We start from the raw sequence: 18,484 nt of genomic DNA, 5'->3' as shown, positions 1-18,484 counted from the left end.
TAAATGTGCCAGTCATTATGAGATCATCTTTACCGTATGTGTGTGCATTAAATAAGCCGGTCAGTATGTACTCTTACTAGTGTGTGTGTGTGTGTGTGTGTGTGTGAACCCTGTATGTGTGCCTCCCCTGCCACTGCCCATTGTTTACACAGTCGCGTTGACCTGCTTTGGCGACCAGAGAGGGTGGGTGGGAGAGAGAGAGAGAGAGAGAGAGAGAGAGAGACAGACAGACAGACAGACAGACAGACAGACAGAGTCTGTCAGACAGACAGACAGACAGACAGACAGACAGACAGACAGACAGACAGACAGACAGACAGAGAGAGAGAGCTAGAGAGAGAGAGAGAGAGAGAGAGAGAGAGAGAGAGAAGGGGGGGGGGGAAAGAGAGGGGGGGAGAGAGAGAGAGAGAGAGGGGGAGAGAGAGAGAGAGAGGGGGGGGGGGGAGAGAGAGAGAGTGCATGCACGAGCATGCACACGTGGGAGAAAGATGCCTCTGTGTACTTTATTTTTTCTACTTTAATAAATATTTACTGATTCCATGATTTGTTTTTAGCTTTTAGTGAGGCCTGTTAATATTACATACAACATAAACATTTAAATCTAATAATCTCCCCCACTATTGAACAGACAAGTTTGTTGGAGCCCATTCTGTAAGCTTTCCCACACAGTATTTCACCTTTGGTGCTCTTTGAATACACACAGCAAAATCCCTAGTGTTCATTTAACTCCGATGAGGTTACATATGGAATAAAATTGACCTGTACCCTTTCCCATGATGCATTGGGTTATGCCCTTCAGCGTGTGATAATGGCCATTTGGCCCATTTAGGTAGGGGGTGTGTGTGGTGTCATGCTGTTAATGCACTTGGTGGTGAAGCTGTGTGTGTCTTTGTGTGTGTGTGTGTGTGTGTGTGTGTAACCCTTTAGATAGCATTTCTGTTGGCTTAGATAGCATTTGACACAGACTTATAGCATGTTATGTAGACAGCACTATAATTGTATTGTATATAGTCATAGCACGCCATAGTACATATGTATAGCATATTAGTAAATATGTATAGTTTATATGTATAGTGTATGTATAGTTTCATTATATAGATATTCCACTGTTACTTTCTTAGCTTACGCATGTTTCATGATAAATGCTTTTATGTGATGTATTCCCATGCTTTTGTTCTTGCTTAAATGTAAGTCGCTCTGGATTAAGAGCGTCTGCTAAATGCCTAAATTGTAAAATTGTGTGTGTGTTTGTGTGTGTGTGTGTGTGTGTGTGTGTGTGTGAAATAGAAACATGTCACACTTTATTGTTATGATGAAGAACTAGTATTTTACCCACTACTTTAATGTAAGTGAACGCTTAAGTGGTCTGCTCTGCAGCATCCATAACGTAAATTACCATAAGGCGTATATGCCTAGAATAATTGTATGAAATCAAGTCCATGAATGTTGTTGGCATAATGGTCCGGAGGGAGGTATCGTTTGCACTACAACTCTGTGACTGAGAAAAATGGTGTGAAATATGTGTTACAGCTGGTGAAAGTTATCTTCTTCTTATTATTATTATTATTCTTCGTTTGCAATCACTGAAATCAAAATACAGCCTACCATGAGTCCATTCACTGTCTATCTCTGCTTCTGTTATATGCTGGACAAAAGGTTGATGCATAGAGAAGAAAGTCTCAGCCTCAGCTCCACAGTGTTTATTATATTAACCCATTCAGAACATTATTAACCCCTGTTGGTGTTATAAACATTATGTTATACTTTAGCTATTTAAAAATAGCAGATCTACAAGCTCATACCGCGGCAACGAGTGCCGCACTACGAGTTTGTAGATCTGCTATTTTTGAAAAATCGTGAAAAATGTAGTGCAAATCTTTGAATGTATTCTTTCAGAGCGAACGTTTTGAACTCACATCTTTGCTTCTGGGGGGTCCATGGAACAACATCTTTTCAGATGGGGTCGGCAGCCAATTACACATACTGTATTGTTGGTGGTCCTTGATATGAAAACTGTTAGAGAACGACTGACATAGAAACATGGGTTTTTCAGAAAACTGTCAGGATTTAGAAGGCATTTGTAGAATCTGAAATGCGAAACATTGTGTCTCATAGAATATCTTCTGCTGTGACCTCGTTGCTGTCCTGACGAAACCACCTAACTCCATTCTTTAGTTTTCTCAGAAATCAGTGGCTATTGATTGAAAAAATTTTGAACAAATGAAAAGTACCTCCTAACTCCACTTGAGCTGGAGGTTTTTCTATTGTTTTGTTTTTTGTTCCTGAACATTTTGGAGTTAGGTGGTTTCTTCCAGACGGCAGAGATATACAACATAGTATGCAGTAGGACACTGTATACTACAGAATATGTTCTAGATACCATTACTGGTATACGTTATGTACGCACATGAGTTCAACACACATGAATATTACTATGATTATACAACCCTTTGAGATCAAAGACCAAAATATATTATGCATATTGGCAACCCTTTCCATTTTCCTGGGAACCGCTTGAATGACTTCCCGTGGGGATCCCACGAATCACTACAATGAAAACGGTTCAGCGTCACTGATGGTCTGTGGCTGTACACAAAACTGGATGAGACACCCCCAAAATAAGAATGTTTTTAATCTTTTGATGATGAATTTCTCACAGAGTTCATGAAAACATAACACTCTAAAATCCTGCATTAATTTATCCATTTGTAAGTCAAAGTACCATCCAAATCCTTCTTATACAACAGACCGTTTTCGTAATATGCTGTGTGACTCCCACACTGTATGCACTTGTGTCCAGCCTGGCTGTTGCAACAAACAGGGAGACTTGTTTTTCTTTTGTTTGGTTGTTAATTTATTCACCTCACCAATTACACCCCAGTGCTAACGGCAGCCGTTACGGTATCTCTGGGGCTTTTGCACTCCACTCAAGTGGTTTTCTATTAGTCATTCCTGCACAGTAAAAATCCTCTAAAGAGTGTATGCACCCAAATAGACCCGTCAGGATTTAGCTGTGCTTACGCCTGCTGCTGCCAACGGCATGGGATTATCTTTCCTCATTAATGTGAAGTCAAACTAGGCTTTATTTGAAAATCAGATTTCTTCTGTATGATTCCAAAAAATATATCTCCAAAAACATTTCCATACAGATATGAAGCGAAACATTACATATACCATTACATTCCAATACATTGATTGATTGAAAACTTTATTAGTCAGAAATGTAGACAGTACAGAGTACAGTCAAACACTGTGGTCTTGTTTCCATTCACGTCCTGGGTATTCAATTCATAATGATGAAAAAAGAAATAACAGCAAAATGCCATCTGTCAAAGTGTTAGTTAAAGTCTGCATTAGCTAAACTCCTAGATGGGCAAGATTGGAAACGGACACCAAACACTGGCGCGTGCGCACGTGCGTGATTCTCTAGCTACTGTATACGTGCCGAGTGACCAATTGAATGATCTCCCTTGGCTCTAGTATTTGCGTAAAATGAACATGGTCCTTTGCAGAAGGGGCTGAGATGACGTGTGTGTGTGTGTGTGTGTGTGTGCAATTGTGCATGCATTATTTCCTGTTGGTGTGTGTAGACAGCTGTGTACTTGTTTGCGTCTTTGTGTATGAGTGCATGACAGGCTCTCCTGTGGCCACTGGCAGCTGCACTGACAACGCAGTCATTTGCCGACTTCCTGTGTGCGCGCACGCATGTGTGTCTGTGTGTGCACTCTTCTGTGCATGTGCACTGTATTAGCATGCGTGTGTTTGTGCGGCATACATGCGTGTGTGCACTGTATTTGCACGTTTTGTGGTTGCACGTGTGCAGTGGTGGAAAAAGTACTCAATTGTTTTTCTTAAGTAAAAGTATCAAATCTGCAATATACAAAGTAGAAAGTACTTATTATACAGAATGTCCCATTTCAAGTTTTCAAATGTATAACAATAATTAGAAAATAGCAGATTTACAAGCTCACAATGCATTGCGAGCGACACATTGTGAGCTTGTAGATCAGCCATTTTTAAATGGTTGAAATGTATACAGGGCCGAAGTGTTTCATATATGTTTTGTAATAATAATCTCAAAGTAAAGTACAAATACCTAAAAATTGTACTAAGTAAATGTACTGTCCACCACTGTTGTTACCACCCCCCCCCCCCCCCCCCCACACACACACACACACCATCCATGCTGTTTCTGCTGTGGTTCTCTACATTCAGAGAGACTGAACACATGGACTCATTCAACCCTGAACTCTCGCCCACAGAGTGTTGCCTGTGGGAGTTTTATGCACGAAAAAATGTCGATCTTTAAGCTCATAACGATCTATGGGCAGTCCCTCATTGTTTTACCATCCGTTAGCTGTTTTTAGCATCCATCGCGAGCCAACGAAACGTCCCATGTTGTGACGTCATTGAATATCCCAAATCTCAGTGCACACACACACTTTAGCATCTTTAGGGCTCAGATTGAGATAAAGGACGATGTTTGGAGCTTAATAAAACTTACATTTTACCTCGTGAGTAGAAAACAAATGTTTACATCGGCAGATAACGGCCCGGAGTGAAGCTATGAAATGGAAGGTTATCACTTCAGATAACACAGATAACGGCCCGGAGTGAAGCTATGAAATGGAAGGTTATCACTTCAGATAACGGCCCGGAGTGAAGCTATGAAATGGAAGGTTATCACTTCAGATAACGGCCCGGAGTGAAGCTATGAAATGGAAGGTTATCACTTCAGATAACGGCCCGGAGTGAAGCTATGAAATGGAAGGTTATCACTTCAGATAACGGCCCGGAGTGAAGCTATGAAATGGAAGGTTATCACTTCAGATAACGGCCCGGAGTGAAGCTATGAAATGGAAGGTTATCACTTCAGATAACGGCCCGGAGTGAAGCTATGAAATGGAAGGTTATCACTTCAGATAACGGCCCGGAGTGAAGCTATGAAATGGAAGGTTATCACTTCAGATAACAGATAACGGCCCGGAGTGAAGCTATGAAATGGAAGGTTATCACTTCAGATAACGGCCCGGAGTGAAGCTATGAAATGGAAGGTTATCACTTCAGATAACGGCCCGGAGTGAAGCTATGAAATGGAAGGTTATCACTTCAGATAACGGCCCGGAGTGAAGCTATGAAATGGAAGGTTATCACTTCAGATAACGGCCCGGAGTGAAGCTATGAAATGGAAGGTTATCACTTCAGATAACGGCCCGGAGTGAAGCTATGAAATGGAAGGTTATCACTTCAGATAACAGATAACGGCCCGGAGTGAAGCTATGAAATGGAAGGTTATCACTTCAGATAACGGCCCGGAGTGAAGCTATGAAATGGAAGGTTATCACTTCAGATAACAGATAACGGCCCGGAGTGAAGCTATGAAATGGAAGGTTATCACTTCAGATAACGGCCCGGAGTGAAGCTATGAAATGGAAGGTTATCACTTCAGATAACGGCCCGGAGTGAAGCTATGAAATGGAAGGTTATCACTTCAGATAACGGCCCGGAGTGAAGCTATGAAATGGAAGGTTATCACTTCAGATAACGGCCCGGAGTGAAGCTATGAAATGGAAGGTTATCACTTCAGATAACGGCCCGGAGTGAAGCTATGAAATGGAAGGTTATCACTTCAGATAACGGCCCGGAGTGAAGCTATGAAATGGAAGGTTATCACTTCCGGTTCACCCAGAGAGTTCACGGCTCTCTAAAGAGTCATTTTCGTGCATTGGCTCCTGAGTGGAACCATATAATGGCATATAATCGGTAATAAAGTCAAATCACGCTGTGTGTGTGTGTGTGTGTGTGTGTGTGTGTGTGTGTGTGTGTGTGTGTGTGTGTGTGTGTGTGTGTGTGTGTGTGTGTGTGTGTGTGTGTGTGTGTGTGTGTGTGTGTGTGTGTGTGTGTGTGTGTGTGTGTGTGTGTGTGTGTGTGTGTGTGTGTGTGTGTGCGCGCAGTAAAACTCCTGGAATGACTGTTCTATGGATTCATGCCATTTCTTATTCCAAGTGGTTGATAGTAAATGTGCGTGAATGTGTGCATGTGCGCACGGCACGCACGCGTGTGTGAATGAAAGTCTGTTCGTTTTCTGTTTAAAGTTCTGTGTGTGCTTGTGCCGTTTTTACAAGATGTGTGTGTCTGTCTCTATAATAAAGAGTTAGGAGAGATGACATCAGCAGGGAAGAGAAGGACAGGCCAGAGGGACAACAAAAACAAAAATCTAAACAAGACACTCCACAATTATGATTTATGTCTTTCATTTTGCTCACGATGAAAGCCACAATCTGAAGTGGAAATGACAGTGTCCATGTTGACGTGGATGTTTACACACCAGCAGTGTCCCTTGAATGTCACCGTGTCTGACTGAATCTCCATGTAAAGCTCTTGAGGTCGTCTGAGCTGTTCTGACCTCCGGTATCTTATGCTTAATTTATACATTGTTGTGCATCTGTGCCGGATGCTGAAAATAGCATTATCTAAAATCTCACAAGCTTGTAATGCAGATCCTCGCAACAGCTCTCCTGTTTATGTTGGTGTAGTTCAATTTAGGGCTAGGAATAACACAATGCGACACAACAAGAAATGTCCATCTGTGTCGATGGCTTCGCAGGTAAATCTGTTTCCAATGGACCCTCATTTTCCCCCAAAACCGGGAGGTGAAATGTTCCGTTACCGTTACTACCTCACGCTACCTCGTCTGATCTCTCTTTAGAAGCGTTAATATTCCAAACGAGATGCATGCTGAAGTCAGAAATTAGGACAGAACATCGGCGTTCTGATCAAAACCGCCGTAGATTCAGAGATAATGTAAATACAGGAACATAATCAAACGAGTAAAGCAGGTGAACTAGCCCTCATATCTAAGTGGCCTTCATGAAACTGGAATGTGTGTCTTCTGATATCCTCCTCTTTCACCTCTCCGTGTTACTCCTATTCACAGTCCTGGGATTTGTATCAAAAGGGAACAAAGAGGAAGGCTAATCGGCTTAACGGCCAGTCGTCAAAACAGCTGCCATATTTATAATGAGGAATGTAACAAGCGGAACAGCAGGGGCCTTTAAAACGTATGATCCCCTCAACCAACGCGTGCATGTGCGCTCATTGCCAGAGATTTAGTGAGTCTGCAGAGGTTATGCCAAAGGTGTGTGTGTGTGTGTGTGTGTGTGTGTGTGTGTGTGTAGAGGTCCTCTGAGGTTTGTCTTCCTCCTCCTTTCTTCTCTTCTTTTCCTTCCCCTGCCTGCCACCTTTACCCTATTATCCCTCTGCTCTCCTCTGCCCCACCACTACCCCCTTCCTCCGCTCCTGTCATCTTGACCGCTTTGAAGCTCGGTCAAGTCTTTTCTCCACCCTGTGGCCCACCTCAGTCTGGCCATGAAGTTGCCTTTCAGCCCCACAGGGAGAGCACATTTCTCTCGGCGTACATATCAGTCCCTCTGAAGACACTGCACTGCAAATACTAGAGCTCCTGCACATAATATGCAGGTGCATCAGCAGAGGGATAGTTGTCGTCTAATGAATAATTTGAATCGGCTGCACAAACTCAACCTGCCGCCCTCAATCTATTGAAGAACCATGTTGTCATCTCAGCCAAAACTTTAAATATTATCTAACCCGGAAGGGGCGGCTACTCACAGCTGTGTAAGTGGTGGGGTCGCAGGGCATAAGCTGTTGGAAGTGTGCTCATGTCGAATTAAAATTTTAGGCAAACTTTTTTGCGAAAACCATGATGAATATAGCAATCATTAGACATTACACAGGGATTCTGACAGACAATGACAAACAACAAGCATTAATTTCAGTCTCATGAAGGTCACTTACCTCTATCCACTGCCACCCCATTTGATTATGTTCCTGTAATTACTTCCTAATGATAATTACAGTGAAGCGTGGTGGTGTGATGCATACATATTAACCCATTTAGACCCGGGAACCCCTTTTTGTCGTTATACCTTTCAATCCAGGAACCTCTTTTCGTAACATTAGCTGTTGCTAGATAGCAACATATATATATATTCTTTTTAACATTGAAAACGTAGGTCAGGATTTACAGGCAGTTTTTTCGGCCTCTGATCTAAATGGGATAAAAGCAGTTATTGTTTATTTTAAAAACATGCTTACTTGACACCATCAACACAGTCCATCGCCTATATCTAAATCCTGGAGCGGTTGCGCAAAGTCCCGCCCGGCAGCACTGTTTAATGCAATGTATTTGTGTGTGTTTTTTTTTGTTGAATTACTCATGACAAAGTTGTAAAAGTCAACAGTATGTATATCCATAAAATAAGCAAGCAGCACACTAGCAGACAATACAGTAGTTCTGTCTTTCAATCATTGTATTATTATTATTATTATTATTATTATTATATTTTCACAATCTAATACACAGATACGCCGGCTACTTTGTCAACTTAAATACACGCACAAATAAATTCCATTAAACAGTGCTGCCGGGCAGGTCAATTGCTCCGGCATTGGAAAATAAGCCTTAGCGAAGGGCTAAAGCTGCATGTTGGACTATACCTGGCCTGCTTCACCTCTGTCATTTGCACCGTTAAAATGTGATGGCTGTGCCACACACAATCTTATGGCGTTATGGAGTTTTCTACATTGACAAACCTTGATTTTGAACCCAATCCATAGTTTCTCCGGGTGTCACCATCGTGTGACAATGTCTAAAATGGGGCGTAACTGGGGCATATGATGTCTAATAGTAATAGTAGTTGTTCTTAGCAGTTCCTCTGCATTCTTGTACATCCTCTCTCTCCCTCTCTCTCTCTCTCATTTCCCTTGGTGACAACTCTCATCCCTGGTAACAAAACAGCAGCCCTCAGGAATGTGTGCGTGACTGTCTACCAGAGCTGTGGTGTAAATCAGCGGACTGATGTCAGTGGGAGAATTGGATGTGAAAGTTCATGTTCCAAGGGAACACGGACACGGTTTAATTACGCAGGGCCCTATGCGGATGAGGGAAGATGGTCATGATGGTGACAGGAGAGAGAGGCGACTCGCAATGAAAACGGGAAGAGGGATGTGCGTGTGTGTGTGTCTCTGCGTGCGTGCGTGTGTGTTAGGAGGTGGGGCACACAACGAGGTAGAAACATCAAATGAGAGAGACACGCCTTTAAATAAAAGAGGAGAATGCTGGAGCTGTGTATCATTTAAACGTACTGTGTGGTGTTGTCTGGGAGTGCTTAAAATGCAGTATGGTGTTGCTATGTTTCAACTCAACTAAATTATACTTCTTCTGCCCCATCAAATATTTAGTGTTGGGGGTGATTAACCATGTTCAACCTGCCGTCCCGGTTTTTGTCATGTCGTTTTAGATAAACGGACATTTTAAATACCGGTAGTAAAATAGCAGACCTACACGCTCAATGCATTGGAGTGCAACACATTGAAACCGTGGAGATTTGCTATTTTTTGGATAATGGGAAAAAAAGTATCCAGTGAATGGCTACCATTTTCTTTCATCGTGCATCTTCTCGTATACCGGGACTTGGTCTCACGTCATCCCAATGGAATTGCTCCCCAATCACATACAATGCCTCTCCGCTTTTCCGCTGAGACATGCAGTTTTGCTCTATAGATTGAAAAACGGAATGTAATAATGTCTACATTCTAACAAAGTCACGACAGCCCAAGTTAATGGAAATGCTATCCACAGCCTCTGGATAAGAAACGAGAGCATATGTGAACTAGATGGACTCTCTCAGGAGGCCAAGGAGGACACTCCACCCCTAAGGTTTTTAATCAGCCTCATAGGCCACTTTGGGTTGATTTATTTTCACCAAATTAGGTACAAAAGATCTTATGAAGTGATGATGAGCGAGTACACATTTGTCTCCATTGTAACTAGGGCTGTGAATCTTGTGCTATCTCATCATTTGATTCGTTTCCAATTCTTGGGGTCACAATTCGATAAAAAATGTACCTTACAAAAAAATAACAATAATAAATAACAATCGATTCTCATTAAAAATAACAATTCTCATTAAAAAAATAATAATAATAATAATCCCAATCAGTTTTATCTAAATTATTTTTTAGATAGTTTCTGGACTTTATCAACCAAGAAAAAACCAATAGTTTTTTTTTGGGTAAGCCAGACAGGAGAGCATTACAATAATCGAGCCTGCTGGTGATAAAACAGTGAATGAGTTTTTCGGTATCATTTTGGGACAGAAATGGTCAGACTTTGGCAATGTTTCTCAGATGGTAGAAGGATATTTTTGTGGTGTTTGATATGTGCCTCCATGTTCAGGTCACTGTCAAAGATAACACCACTTGGTCCTTGGTGTGAAGTGCTCTTGATTTAAGGTGTGCTGAGGGGACGTGACCAAAGAAACGAAACCATAGAGCCATACATAGCGGACAGATATTGGTTCAGTTAGTTGGACTTGTCCAATTTCCTACACTGTTTGCCCCTCTCTCGTTCTTTCAATTAATGGGCTCTATATGAACTTGGGCCCCTTCCCTACTTCCTTCACAGGTGTTACCGATGATACTAATGAAGGCTCTGCTCCATTCTGCTCAAACAGAGTCAGGGTGCTGCTATTGGCTCACTGGGAACACTCTGCTCTGCTACACCAGTGGGTCTCAAAGTGTCTTTGAGTGGGTTCCCTGTATGGGTGTGTAACTCTGAGAGTGTCCATAATGGACCCTTACAGGTCCATTTGTTTCCATTTGTACACTCTGACTTATGGGGGTCCTTGAAATAAAGTTAGAGAACCTCTGTACACTAAATTGAACAGAGCCTTAATTAGTATCATCTGTAACAAGGAAGTAGGGAAGCGGCCCAGAAGTAGGAAGAGTTATTCTGTGTGCATATAGCCCATTGCATTATTTATTTTTGACAGGTTCATTTCTACGCAGGGCAAAACATGAATTGGCATTGCTGTGAACGTGCAAGTATTAGCTTGCGGGATACAGCTACAGCCCTCCCTGGGCACGATGGAAAAGCCATTAACAGCGTGTTAAAAACACAGGATGGAAAAGACATTAGAGTACGGATAATCAGAGCCCAAACAATAACAGCAAAAGGAATATAAAGGGTCAAAAAATGCATTACTCTGCAGCACCCACAATATGACAGAAGTGTTGTTTTACTGGCACAGACCTGATTGCTTTTGAGCCATAAGTACTGCAGTGCCGTATTTCTAGATTAAAGGTCCTTGCAGACTGATGTGTTTTTTCGGCAGGCAATTGCCGATGACTCCATCAGTCTGCAAGGACCTGTAAGTGTAGTACACCTCTGGCGCCAGGCACACTATTGAAACAGAGAGAGCGATTTCGTGTCAGTCGCCCAAGAGTCTCTTACTGAGAAGACGGTCTGTCGAAAAGTGCTTCTCCTCTGACCTATAATGAGATCTTACATCTTGGGGACACTTAAACGGCAAATGGTGCATTTCTATAGCCAAAGTGCTTTACATAGATTGTGCATTGCATTCACATTCACACATACTGTACATTCATACACCGATTGCGGAGGAAACCATGCAAGGCACCAACCTGCACATCGCTAGATTTACACTCTCTCTGTTCTAACCTGCATTTGTTTTTTTGTTTTTTTATTCCTTTCTATAGGAGGAGTTTCGGAATAAAGTTCAAGATTACATCAAGCACTATGCCAGATGATAGATACATGGAGCCTTGTTACCTGCTACCTGCAACCCTCCGCAGTAATCCTAACGAGTCAATCAGCCAATCAGCTCGACCTCGCCTCCGCTTGTCATCACGCCCCCTATTAACGGATGCCCTCCGCACCTCCTGCCCCGCCCCCTATAATCTCCTTGACCAATCACAAGCTGACCCTACCACCCTTGAATCTAAATTTCCCCGGGGCTGGATTAAGAAATATAAACATAAAAAAGAGAGAAGAATAAAACTGAAAAAGACAGACTTAAGAGAAGAAGAAGAAGAAGAAGAAAAAAAGCTTTAATTATGCTGATTGATTGGATGAGTGTTGGGTTCATGACAACTTCACCTGTCCAACCACAGTAGCAACGTCCAACGATGTGGCGCATATCCCTCTGTGTCTCTGAGCCAATCGGAAGTGAGCCATGACGACATGCAGCTGAGGGATTCTGATAGGAACCCCCTACTGGGGATGATTTTAAAATGTGCACGTATAGCCATTGTTTAACAAACAACGGAATATGGAGAGAAAAAACAAAAATCAATATCTGTTATGGTGTTTTCTCAGTTCTAGTGCCTGCCATGTTTTGTTGCTAAAGAGAAAATGCACGTGAGCACGCATTTACACACACGCGCACACACACACAGTGACACACACAGTGGCACACACAGTGACACACACAGTGACACGTACACACACACACACACACACACACAGTGACACACAAGGGATGGTAAACACACTCATACCCTGATACCCATGGATGGATGCAACCATAACAACCCAACCAGTCACTCTCACACACACACACACACACTAGGGTTGGGTGACGATACGAATACATCGTCAATCGCGAATATACGAATCCAATCGCCGAATATTTTTATTAGGCGATTTTTCGGGACGATTTTTAACCTGTAAAGTGTGCGCAACATCAGAATCAATTTGGGCCAGCAAAGTAGTAACAGCGGCCGGGTGGAAATCCCCTCCTCCCGTTATAATGGTATGGTCCCGACTCCCAGTCCCCGCAGCCGTGATGCTCAGTTGCTCACTGTGAGCCGAGGGAGCCGAGCCGAGGAAGGCTACTGTTACTGTACTGTAGCCTACATGTTGTTTACGGTCCGGAGTCCAGACCCATGCAGTTTAATAATATACAGTCACAACAGAATGCACACTGCTGTCTCGTGTCTCATCACAATCCCAATGCGCCACCCGTGAAGTCGGGGGGGAAAAATAAAAAACAGGCTGGTAGTGTTAGTATAGATGAAGTTCAGTGTGTTGAATCAGTAGCTACACGCTAAGCCAACGCTAAGCTAAGCTAACGATCCCCGAGCCTATACTGTATAGGCGCCGCTCGGGGATCGTTAGCCAGCGCTGCAAAAATAGACAGATCTACAAGCTCTCAACGCGTAGCGAACGGTGCTGCAGAAACAGGCAGGACGCGGCGCCTTCAGAGCCTGTGAATCAGCAGCAGCATGTGGGCGCCCCTCTGAGCCTCCGACGCCGGTGCGGGGAGGCAAGACTTCTCCAGGAGAAGTTACTAGGGCAGGCAGGCTACATGTTTAACACTGTCACCAGCCAGTGGTTGTGATGTTAGCTTAGCTTGCAGCTGCTTGTCCGTTCCAACTTCCAACTTCCAACCACTTCATCTAAACTTATTTCTTATTTTGTTACCCTGGCTGCGCAGTTGTGCTGCAAAAACAGACGGATCTACAAGCTCTCAACGCGTAGCGAACAGAGCTGCAAAAACAGGCAGGACGCGGCGCCTTGAGAGCTTGTAGATCTGCCTTTTTTGCGACATGCAGTGAGCTGTTCTCACTTTACTTTAATGACACGAATACATCGTCAATCGCCGATTTTTAGACAGACGATTGGCGATTGAAAAAATTTGGCATATCGCCCAACCTTAACACACACACACACACACACACACACCCCTTATCTTCTATAAAAGGCTGTATCCCTACCAACACCTCTCTAGACAGCAGGTGAATGATGAATACCACCTTGTCCTGTCCTACCCATCTCACACACACACGCATCATGCAGTACGTACAGAAAACACACTTTCCTCAACTCTGGTCTGTTCCCAGGTCAACTTTAAAGATGGAGTACTGTTTTGTATGTGTCTATGGAGTTAACATTACTCTAATAGACCCCCAGGTGTGGTTATAAATAATATTCAAATATATGTCTTCCCTGTGTATGTTTGGTTTCTTCCTGAATGCTGAAAGCCTTTTGGTGCGTTCAGACGGGCAAATGAAACGCTGCGAAAACGCTTCACAGCATAATTTGCGCTTCACGCGTCATAGATTCTTCGTATCTTCATGTCGCTGGCTTCCATTGACAATGAATGGTAGAGTGGCTGGCTTCCATTGACAATGAATGGTAGTCGCTGGCTTCCATTGACAATGAATGGTAGAGTGTATTGCTTTGCTCTGCCCATGTGAACGCAACATACGAGTCAAAAGGCCAAAAGTTGTACTACTACTACTACAGTTACTACTACAGCACTTCTGCTATGTCTCCCTCTCTCATGTCACATTCAGAGACATACTGTACACACTCACCATAGCCACCTCTTTTTTATATAAATACTCTAGGGGGGTGGGAGGTCATCCATACTTAGTGTTCTGAGTATGGATTTAACCCTGGGAGTATACACCAATAGTTAAATCAGCACTCAGGATTTTATTGTGTGTCGCGAGAGAGTTCCCATGTTAGGATTTATGTGTTTTTTTGGAGGGCTCCCTCCCCCTATCTTTCTCTGTACTGTGTGTGTGTGTGTGTGTGTGTGTGTGTGTGTGTGTGTGTGTGTGGGAGTGAGGGAGAATTTGTATACAGTATGTGTGTTGCTTTGCTAGGGTCAGGATAGCTCTGTGCCTACTGTAGTGTGTGAGTGCAGTATCTCTGATACATTGAACATTATGACTGTCCTCACTCTGTTCAGCTTTGTATCCACATGTCTGCATGAGGAAAAGTGTATGTGATCTACCAGTAGTGCATTTTACTAAAGATGTCAGAAATTATGTTTTGAAATCTGAGATGTTCTTTTTGTGTGTAGGGGGGGGGGGGGGTGGATGTAGAAATATATGGGACACGAAGGTGTGCATGAGTGATGTGCATATGGTCGGTATTACAATCCAGTAGGTCTAGGGGTAAAAATGGATTGCGACATAGGCTGAAAAGTGAACTGTTGTTTACTCTGTAGCTACTGGAATGGCCATTTTAAGTTGTTGATCCATAGCAGGCTTTTCTTTTTGTATTGTCCTCCACATTAAATGTGAAAAAAATACCAACTTGAATTCACTGTGCCAGTGCTGAGGCCATGGACTGTGTGTTTGTGTGTGTCGAGAATTTGGGGCAGAAGTTTGTCGTTGGCATCCAGGGAGTGTGTGTGGCGTGTGCACAGTTTGGCATCGACCGGGCAAAAGGTGCCGGAGATTAGCTGTACGCAGACGGACGGACGCCCACACGGATGGACTGACGGCGTGCAAAACATACTCTCTCCATGCCTTTGGCCTGGTGGAGACAACTAGTAACTAGTAGTACTTAAGTACTACTTTACACCAGAACGTTCCTGGTGCGATTCCCTGACTCCTCCTGGCTTCGTTGTTGACACGTCTTTGACACTGAACCCCTAACTGCCCCCAATGAGCAGGTTGGTTCCTTGCGTGGTTTTCCTTCTGCTGTCGGAATGCAATGAACAAAACACACTTACGGTAACTGCACTGGACAGCTGTCAGTCACCCACACAAGTCATTTGATATCAGTCACCCACACAAGTTGTCATTTGACTAGGGGGAGCACTGCCTCAGCCGAGAGCTGTCACTTGCACAACCTGTCATGCCACCTATATTTGGCTACGGACACCAACACAACCTGAGGCTATGCTACTGTATTGTGTGTGACGTGCGCGCGCGTGTCAGTCAGAGCTGGGTAATGAAATGAAGGTTGAATAGTCTGAATCACTTGTACCAACTCCACTGCACTGGATGTTCTGTTCATAGCAAACCGCAAATGCTTGCTAATTTAAAATGATGGCATGATCCATTAGCAGAGAAAAGATTTCCTCTTTACAGCGTTTAGCCACTGAATTAAACAGATGTGACTCAAGTGCAGTTGAGTGTGATGTCTGAACAGTGTGCCTGACAGCTCCATAATACACAGCTGTCCACAGTATTCCTATGATTTGCCATTACCATTTGCAATATGAGCTTCTGATTTATTCTATACCCTGTTACTATAACAAGATATAATGTGTGAGCATCATCTTAAATGGCTTCGCATTCCAAGGTACTGTTCACATAAGCGATTCTGCAAATGCATTCTAAATCAGTAGTTCTCAAACTTCTTCATGCCAAGGAGGACCGCCAAAATGAGATGTATTTGGCCACAATATATGTTAATGTTTGTTTAGGGCACCAAATTACGTGCCATTATAACACTAGCATTTGTCTAAACAACATGGTATCTAAAGTAAATAACATTCTTAACATTTGTGGTTCAAATTCTATGTAACAATAACATGAGAACAAGATATGTCTGCATTGTAGCATCTATACAAAAAAAAGATACAATGTACAGTACATTCTCACCTTCACTTTGCTGACTGTAGGCCTATCCCAGGATCCAGTATGTTGACAGTTTATATTACACACAATATGCAGTTTTCTTTGTGTCCTCTGAAAGAAGATGGAATTATTATGGAATATGAGGTGAGTCATCATTGTCACACACACACACACACACACACACACACACACTGAGAATGATGCCTAAAAAGGCTCGGATGACTGATGTTACAGATAAAACCTCATTTTGCATCAATAACTGCTAGGACAATCACAAGAACTATAATATCTCTGCTGTCGGGAAGAAGCCACCAAACTCCAAAATGTCATACAGGGTGCGTTCGGAAATTCGCACTGAGCGCACTGGTGTGCCTTATTCTCGTGCACTCGGTGTGTTGTCGTTCAAAATACAAATACAAAATAATTAATAATTAATTAATACAAATTTGGAAGTCAGTCAATCCCACGGGACCCGCGGGAATCCCGAAAAAATGCCATCCTCGGCCTCCCTCGCTCTCTGCCTCTCGTTTTCTATACCTTACAGTAGTCTTATCTTTACCTATTCACTTATTTCTGTTCCTTCAAGCAATCCTTTCCTCATGTCTTTCATACCATTGTTTCACACCCTACTCCCTCTCTTCTTTCCGTAATTTCCCCTTTGCTTTCCTTCCTAGTATATACTCCCTTCCTACTCTCTTTTCAAACCTTTCTTCTTTCCAGTGGACTGAAAAGTAACTAAGTACATTTACTTATACAGTTTTGAGGTATTTGCACTTTACTTTAATATTTCCAATTACCAATTATTTTACTGCTCTCCACTACAGCTCAGAGGCAAATACTGTACTTTTACTCCGCTAGATTTATTTGAAAACTTTAGTTACTTTGATTATATTTACAAAACGTACATTACCCACGTCAGCCCTATATACATTTGCGTCTTGCCGCGATGTGACCCATTGTGAAATTGTAGATGGGCAATTTTGTATTATATACATTTGAAAACTTGTGGGAATTGGACATTCTGCATAGTGACTACTTTTACCTTTGTACTTTAAGTACATTTTGATACCAATACCTTTGCACTTTTACTCACATTTTGTATTCCGGACTTTTACTTGTAACAGAGATATTTCTACATTGCAGTATTGATACTTTTACTTAAGTAAAACGTTTGAGCCTCACTCACTCACCTCATTCAGCTGGTGTATAATGACTGAGAACTTTCATTTCCTTGAGCCTATTGGCTTGACGTTGTTACTCTGAGCAGAGTTGACCTCATGAGTCTGTCTTGAATTAGTTGTGGAAACTGTTCTTCCCTCTCACGTCACAGTTTGACCTTCAGACCCCACATTAGAGACCAACGAAGCGGAGTGAAATCGAACACTGACAAACACATGCACGGGCGCACGCACACACACACACACACACACACACACACACACACACACACACACACACACCTATCATACACACACACCTATCACACACAGAACACCTATCAGACACAACACAGAACACCTATCAGACACAAAACGGCTATCTATCTCACAGTCACACACACGCACGGTTGAACACCTATCGCACTAGTACAAACTTGATTCCACACTTAGTAGTTCACCCCCCCAAAAAATGGTGTGTGTGTATGGCGCACACACACACACACACACACACACACACACACACACACACACACACACACACACACACACACGTACACACACACACACACACACAGGTCCACCCGGAATTTATTTCAGGATGACCGGAATTGATTTCAGGATGAATAGATCCGTTTGGGTTCCACATAAATACCCTGCCACTAGTTAATCAGTAGATGATTAACTAGAAGATTGCAGATTAGGAACCACTGGGGGACAGAATGACTCATCTACACTAATATCCATATTATTGTGTGCATGCGTACACGTGCGTGCACAATAGGGCATGCAAACCTCACACCTTTGGTATGCAAATTCGGGGGGTGCACCATTTTGAAGGTGATAAGTCACTATACCTGGCCAATGGATAGGCATATACAACAACAACAGGGCATCAAAAGTATTAAGACAACAATGTTACGAGCAAGCTTCAAAAACATTTGAAAGTGTATTTTATTTGAAAACAAGGCACATTTACATAAATTTACATTTACATTACGTACAGTTACTGTACATAAAAAAGGAACACGCCCTATATTATATAAAACTAGTCGCTACAGCTTGAGCATAACCTCATTGTCTGTTATACTGTATGCAGAAGGGTAGATGTGCACACCATA

General features: G+C 42.8%; 1 protein-coding gene across 2 annotated transcripts in view; it reads left to right on the top strand.

The window, feature by feature from the left end:
- The window catches only part of ube2f (ubiquitin-conjugating enzyme E2F (putative)), a 56,541-nt gene extending 42,718 nt beyond the window's left edge, over positions 1 to 13,823 (top strand). For both annotated transcript variants that reach the window (XM_083777202.1, XM_083777201.1), the window contains exon 10: positions 11,581 to 13,823. In XM_083777202.1, the coding sequence (XP_083633328.1) occupies positions 11,581 to 11,631 (51 nt within the window). In that variant the 3' untranslated portion in view covers positions 11,632 to 13,823. The remainder of the gene's footprint in view (positions 1 to 11,580) is intronic.
- Positions 13,824 to 18,484: the final 4,661 nt, after the last annotated feature.

This window comes from Protomyctophum parallelum, assembly GCF_964188405.1.
Source record: "Protomyctophum parallelum genome assembly, chromosome: 11".
Classification (NCBI taxonomy): Eukaryota; Metazoa; Chordata; class Actinopteri; order Myctophiformes; family Myctophidae; genus Protomyctophum; species Protomyctophum parallelum.
This window is presented reverse-complemented; position numbering and strand designations above follow the sequence as displayed.